The 7,799-nt window shown below is 30.9% G+C and overlaps 1 protein-coding gene across 2 annotated transcripts; it reads left to right on the top strand.

Moving 5' to 3' along the window:
* The first annotated feature begins 4,213 nt into the window (after positions 1–4,213).
* Positions 4,214–6,882, top strand: LOC107799918 (dof zinc finger protein DOF1.8-like). Of its 2 annotated transcripts, XM_075252633.1 has the most exons (3): positions 4,214–4,426; positions 4,754–5,513; positions 6,492–6,882. In XM_075252633.1, exons 1-2 carry the CDS (start codon positions 4,403–4,405, stop codon positions 5,477–5,479), a joined length of 750 nt encoding a protein of 249 aa, XP_075108734.1. In that variant the 5' UTR covers positions 4,214–4,402; the 3' UTR covers positions 5,480–5,513; positions 6,492–6,882. The 2 variants fall into 2 exon arrangements, with proteins under 2 accessions (XP_075108734.1, NP_001312609.1); NM_001325680.1 differs by lacking the exon at positions 6,492–6,882 and having other exon boundaries at positions 4,403–4,426; positions 4,754–5,479.
* The last annotated feature ends 917 nt before the right edge of the window (positions 6,883–7,799 follow it).

The following is a 7,799-nucleotide window of genomic DNA, read 5'->3' as shown; positions in this document are numbered from 1 at the left end:
ATGCGTTGTTATCTCCTTATATGATATTTTTTAAGGTCGAGTTAATTTCATTATTCGTATTAGTAGCATGGTATAAGAGTTATAATTAGCCTCGTTCATGCATAGTTTTGGCTTACTTGACAGTAGCCCCGTGTTATATTGTTGATGCTCTAAATGTCTACTATCTAGCCCTAAGCATGCAGTATTAGAACATCCAATATTATTTGAGGAAATGGGTCTCCTTGGTTATCAGGATAAGAATATTAATTTTGGTGTAAATATTAAGATTATATTTATTTTATATTGGATTGTGTGTATTAACTAATATCCAGATATCCCTTGTCTGAATCCAACGATTCCTTAGACTACCATCATCTTATGAACTAACATTATATTTGAGATAGTGTTAAGCAAACGTTAATTTTCTTAAAGGATTTCCCTTTATCTTTTCATATATCACCTTTTGGTCTTCATGAGATTCTACTTAGTGTGTCATTTACGTCTGTAAATCCCGTATCCAACTAAGTCTTTGATCAGGGAACGGGAGAATTCCCTTTATCGCTGGCAGGCCAGCTAGGCCGTGAACGCGGTGGGAAAAGGCTTCCCAAGAAGCCAGCCCGGGCCGGGGTCAGCACAGAATGAAGGGGACGACGACCCTAATCTTGTGTTGGCAAATTGGTAGATATCACCATCTATTTGTACATTTAGTTTTACACTTGTGTCACACACCTTTCATAACATAAATACTACATAAAATATTCTTTTAATGACACATGGAAATTAAGAAATGAATGACTATTCATGTCCATGAAAAAAGTTCCCATGCCAGAAATGAAGGTTTGTAATAACAACAAGGGAAAGCTTCAAATAAATGAAATCTAAGTCTTTTTCTCTTTCTATTTTTCCTTTGTATTGCATGTTCCTTTCTTCATATTACTGCAACTATATCCATAGGAGGGAGGCTTCATATAATAATGGAGGTTTCACATGCATATGCTTTATTAGTTTTAATTAATGTACCAAAAAGGTACCAAATGCTTTTGACAAAGTCGACCTAAATGATGGACCACTTGGAGTAACTAGTAACTACTACATCTACGAGTATATCATCACTTGATATTACTCGACTTTTGAAGAATATATAGTATTGAAATTTAGTATTATTTGGTGAATCACATGATGGCAGAAAAAGAAAAAGAAAACGTAACCTAGAAGCCTAACTTTTATGAACCTTCATGGGTAAAGAAATGAAGAATTGTATTATATCGGAGTCAAGTTTTCAACTTTATGGATTTGGATTTGAGAATTGCAATTTTAAGAGCCACTAGTTGGGCCTTAAAATTAATATTTGTACATATTTAATAAATTTTTAAATACAAATATATTGTTTGAGCAAAAGCTATTGGGTTCGATCGGCCGAACTCCCGTTCAGGCTTCTAGCTGTGTCACTGATACTATGCCTCAATATGCTCCCTCATGTGTACGTTTATTTTATTGGTCAAACATGTAAAAATATTTTGCTGCGATATTGAATCCTGTGACCTATATGTTACGGGTTCGAGCCGTAAAAGCAGCCAATAATACTTGAATTAGGATAGACTGTTTATATTACACCCCTTGAGATGCAAATCCTGAGTGAACGATGAATATTTTGTGCACCAAACAACATTTTTATTGATTCTATTGTATATATGGATTATTGTTGTCATAAATTCTCGTAGATCTAGATCAACTTGGAAAATTCTTGTTCAAATAACCTATATATGATCAATCCCACCAAGTTGAGAATGGTGAAATCATGATAGCATGTAGGATGAATAATTCAAACCAAGTCATGCAGATATATACTACATGATTCCTTCAATTATTCACTGATTTGATGTGACCTATTGATTGCTTAATTTGGTTTGAGGCTAACAACCTAAGCATTATTATCCAGCATGTATCATCTACTAGTAGCCCTCTTGTATCCATGTGACTTTGAAATAGATTATGTCAGTAAGGTATTTTGAGAAGAGCAAATATTAATTATTTACGCTGTCCGTTTTAATTTATGTGAATTTATTTTATTGAGCACGAAGTTTAAGAAAAAAAAAGTTTTTTTTTTTGAATTTATGGCGCAAATGAAACATATATATTTTGTGTGACTATAAATTACTGTATAAATATAAATTATTTTTAAATATGAAAAAGAATCATTCTTTTTAGCACGGAGTAAAAAGAAAATATGTTTACCTACATTGAAAGGGGGGAGTATATTTTTTTGTTTCTCACTCGATGTCCAGTTTTGCATTAGAAACTTGACTAATTTAATTCCGCATTGCGTAAGACCCATTAAAAGGGAAAGTATTCCTTACCATGATTTTCTTCATTCTCATGTCAATTTCTCTTTTGCAACAATTTTTTTTATTATTGTCGTTTCTGGGATTTTCAGTTGCAAAGGCAAAAGAAGTGAAGACTAGATTAAAAACACTTTGACTAGCAAGGGGAATATTAGGAAAAAGGTAAAAGGAAATAACAATAGCAAAACAAAACAAAAGCTAACATACAAAGAGAAAAAGATTAGTGATAACTATATAGAACTCACAATGTGTTAATATAATTTATATAAAGATAATAAAATAATACACTCGCAACCATAAGGATATCAACATATATTCCTTGGACTGATATGCGTCAAACGTTATTAATTTAAAAACTAAAAGAGTATATAATTAAATGGGGTATTATCAGTTTAGCCCGCGCCAAAAACTATTTACATTTGAAAGCCCAAAAAAGTGTATAAAATATATATAATTTTTGTATATAATATACACAATGTGGGTGTATATATATACACAAAATATAAATAAATTTTATACATTTTTTTTCGACTATCATTTTTACAATGGCTATACACAATGTCATTTTCCTATATAAATGGCGTCGAAAACCAAACTTTTGTAGGAAGAAAAGTTCAAGAAAATCTAATATGAACATGAAAGAAAATTTCTCAAACATTTTAGTCATTATATCTATCTCTTTTACCTGTATAAACACTGAAAGTAAGAAAAATTTCAAAAATTTTCAAGTTCCCAAAATCTAGTTTACGGTAGTTTTTGGGTGAAAATTTTTCTTTCACTCACAAAACTTCAACTTTATTCAAATAAAATATATGTCCAAACACAACTTCAATTTTTAAAAAATATTTTTCAACATAATTTTAATTTTCTTTTTCTTTTTTTTTATGTTTTAATATTCAAATCTATGTCCAAACGCTAGCTAAGCTCATATTTAATTTGTTTTTGTTGAACATAAGATGATGAGAGCTTGTCACATGTCCCACATTGGATTATATGAGGCAGCCAGGATAATATGTCTTCATACTCTTTCTATGAAATATCAAAAGATTTTGCAAAATATGTACAAGCAGAATATATAACAACTCATGTAGATCCTTGACATTGAATCTGTTCATCAACAGTTCTTCCACAGAAAACTAATATTTTTGGAACTTGAAAAGAATGTAAGTTTTTTTTTACTAACTTTATTTGTTGTAATGCGTGATCATCTTATCTAAAAACGGTTAAAAAGGGCAGAAAGAATATTTTTATGTACTTATATAGGTCTTATTCTGCTTGATGAGCCAAGTAAAATTTTTCTCGATAATTGATGGAGGTGAGACTCAAATTAGTAACCTTTATCTATTTTAATACCATGTTATAATGATGATTATCTTATCTAAAAGTTTAAGATATTTAAAAGAGCGCACTTTTTACGCACTTAATTATTTCTGAAACAACAATAATAACCAGGGGTGAAGATACACTCTAGTAAGGGTGGTCAAACGACCACTCTTCGTCGGAAAATTACACTACATATATAAGTAAAATACTAGATTTTAAAAGTATATAATAAGTATTGAACATCCTTTGTCGGGGATTTTTTTTTTACTTCTTTCAAGTTTGAATACCCTTGAACAAATTTCTAGCTTCGCCACTAATAACAACATATTCAATATAATCCTATATAGTAGGATATAAGAGAATAGTATGTACGCAGACTTTACCTTTAATTATTTCTGAAACAATATTTATAAGGGTAACAATAAACAATGACACAAATTTGTAAACTGGCCTCCCACAAGAATATAAAATTGATTCTGCAAAAGACATATATTCCTCCACTAACAAATGATAAATTACTATAGTCAATATAAAAAGAAATTGTTATTTAATATTAAACAGTAGTAGAGTACATACACACACTCTCTCATTCTCTAGACACAGTACAGCCATATACATACACAAAAAGCTAGCACATAGAACTGTCCACAAACCATCTCAAACATTCCTTTTTCTTCATTTAAAACCACTCAAAAATCTGCTTATTTTTCTTTTTGCATAAAATAACTTTTGCTTGTTGCTCCTCTCCTTCTTCATCAATGGATACTGCTCAATGGCCACAGGTATAGACTACAAATTTTACAAATATATCCATTTGTTTTTTTTTTCATTTTTGGCCATTTCTTCATATTCTTTTTTCATTGATCTCCATTTAATTTGGACTTTCTCTTGATTACAAATTGAAATTTTGTACTTTTATAAAGGTTGATGGTTCTTTTATGTGATTGTGAAAAGGTTGAAAAAGAGAAAAAGATCAAGTTTGTTAGTAACTTAATTAAAAGTATAAATTGTAGAAAGAAACAATTTTAGTATCTCCTCTTCTATATGCTCCTTTAATTTATTCCTTTGAAATTAATTCCTTTTTCATTCCTTTCATTTTGTTTTTTTAGGAGATAGTGGTGAAACCCATGGAAGAGATAATACCAAAAAATACAAATACAATTACTACAATATGCTCATCAAAACCTAGTACTCATATTGAAAGGAAAATTAGGCCTCATCAAAAGGACCAAGCTTTGAATTGTCCAAGGTGCAATTCAACAAATACAAAGTTTTGTTATTACAACAACTATAGTCTTTCTCAACCAAGATATTTTTGCAAAACTTGTAAAAGATATTGGACTGAAGGTGGATCTCTTAGAAGTATTCCTATTGGTGGGGGTTCAAGAAAATCCAAAAAATCATCATCTACAAATTGTTCTTCATCAAATACTGTGTTGCGCGAATTTTCCAAAAATGTTGTCGCGCCAGTGTTGGATCCTCCTAAGATGGAAGGGAGCCAAGATCTTAACTTGGGATTTTCCTGTGATTTCAAGACTATCTCTGAGCTAATCCAAGTACCTAATAATTCTTTTATGCCAATGCCAATTTCTGATCCAAATTCAGTTTACTCATCACTAAATTTCTCTTTGGATTATGGCCTTGGGATTAGTGGTGATTATGAAAATAATCTTCAAGATGTGCAAGATAGTACAACAAGTGGAAGACTTTTGTTTCCTTTTGAAGATCTAAAGCAAATTTCAAACACAAGTATTGATTGTGCTGAGGAAAATAGAGATGGGGAATCAAATGGCTATTGGAATGCAGTTTTAGGAGGAAATGGAGGATCTTGGTAATTAAAGAAAATCAGCCACTGACGCTTGCATTACGGTAGACTATTTACATTACATCCGCTCGAATTGCAGCTCTTTCTCGGATCCTGTATGAATGCTAAATGCCTCGTACATCAAGCTGCCCTTTTAATCTATAAAATTATTTATCATGGATTTTTTTATATTTTTGTGGGGGTTTCTTTTTTATTTTTGTGCTATTTATTTTGTGTTTAATGGTGGGATAAATTTAATTCCTTGAAAATCTAACTCATAGCATTAAAGGGTTCTTTAATCTCTTAGATCTCTTTATTTTTCAATGTAGTTAATATCTTTAATTCGACTTTTGGTCATGGTTGAGTGGGAAATTTGAAGCTTATTTTAGATTGGCTTCACTACAGTGAACTGGTGGAGAAAATAACATATAACCCATTATGTATGTTACCTATGTTTTGTATTGAGTTTGTGAGAAACATAAAGTCATGTGCACAAATAATGTTTGTTTGCTATTTTAATCATTTATCATTTGAATGTGTTATATTTTCATCATCCTTGAATAACATGATTCAACAATCTAAACTCGATATGAAATTATTTGCATACAAATAACAATATAAAATTAGCTACAAATTTCGTCGCTAATCTGTCAGTAAATCGTTTGTAACTAACAAAACTTTTTGATAATTTATTGCGCTAATCTATTAATGACAAATTTTTCCGTCTAGTCACAGAATTTATCCATCGTTAATTCTTACTCCCTCCGGTCAAAAATAAGTAATTTTTTTGGTGATTTCACACATATTAAGAAATTTACCTTTTAATATTAATTAACAATACCAGAAGGTAGCTTGGAGGAAAATAATATGCAACAACTATGGACTTTCAAAATGGATATTCATATTGAGAACTGCAATTCTGAAAAAATTGGCAACAAAGAAAAGATTAGCAAGATGGAGAGTAAATATAGAGACCACATGTGCACTATGCCAACAAGGGACTGAAACAGTTCAACATTTATTCTTTGAATGCTAAATGACAGGAACAATATGGCAGCAATTGCTGCATTTGCAAGGAATATAGAGGAAGAAGCTGAAATGGCAAGAAGAACTGGCATGGATACAAAGAGTAGCAAAAGGAAGAAGTGGAGGAGCAGCTTTATGCGGAATAACTTTAGTTGCTGCAGTTTACTATATATGGCAGGAAAGAAACAATATCATCTTCAAACAGAAAAGAAGAACATCAGCAAGCATAGTCAGAATGATTATTCAGAAAATCCACATTAGAGCCACCATGTTTCCTAGGTTAGAAAGGACTATGACCAAAGTGAACTGGTACCCGAATACAATGGAACAGTGATAGATGATAGAAAAGTAGGAAAGTAAAATTGTAGGGCTGCATGTCCAGTGGGGTAGTTTGCTCGTTTGTCTCTCATGTACATATTTTCACTTGGTAAATAAAGTCAATTAATTACCAAAAAAAAATTAATTAGCAATGAAATTGACCATATTAACCTTTACTATCTCTTCACATAAACAATCCTAATACATACTCCAACAGTAATTACTCCAAGGACAATGTAGGAAAAAAATAATTAACTTATTTTTGAAATTTGGAAAAATCACTTATTTTGGATCACAAAAAAAACCAAAAAAACACTTATTTTGGACCGAAGGGAGTATTTTCTAGCAGTGAATATTCATTGTAAAAGATTAGTCTTTTTTTCTAACAATAAAATCGTGGAAGAAAGTATATGCAGCATGTTTTTTTGCTATCTTTTTGAGACAGGAGAAAGTAAAATTCTTGTAAAATGTGATACAACAAATGTACATTTAAATGAAATTTTGCTTCTTCCTCGTTTCTTGTTTTTCACATTTCTCACATTCAACTTTAACATATTCCTTTTTTTTGTTTCTATCCGGTATTCGATAGTCGTATTAAAGATTCGATTAATACAACCTTATATAGTGTAAGATCCATTAAAATAAAAAACACATTCAATCAAATTCATTTTTATTTTAAAACTCAAACTCGAAACATTTAATTAAAAATATAAATTCGAATCTTATCCATCTCATTATATTTAGAGACGACAAAGTCACAAAGGGGCTCATTTTTTCACTTGGTATAAATTTAGGAGGGAGGAGAAAGCTATGACAAAGTATACTTTCTTTGGTCAGAAAAGGGGGGACCCACAAACATTCCCCTCGGAACGCGTGCTGAAGAATAATCACTTCCACTTACCAAGATCGGCAACCTCTATTTCTTTATTCTAAATAATAGTAGATACTCCTAATAAACATCAATAATGATAATAATTAATTAATTGTAATCTGTCCATTTTATTTTA

Source organism: Nicotiana tabacum, chromosome 5 (genome assembly GCF_000715075.1).
Source record: "Nicotiana tabacum cultivar K326 chromosome 5, ASM71507v2, whole genome shotgun sequence".
NCBI lineage: Eukaryota > Viridiplantae > Streptophyta > Magnoliopsida > Solanales > Solanaceae > Nicotiana > Nicotiana tabacum.
The sequence above is the reverse complement of the archived record's forward strand: the minus strand, read 5'-3'. Positions and strand labels throughout refer to the sequence as shown.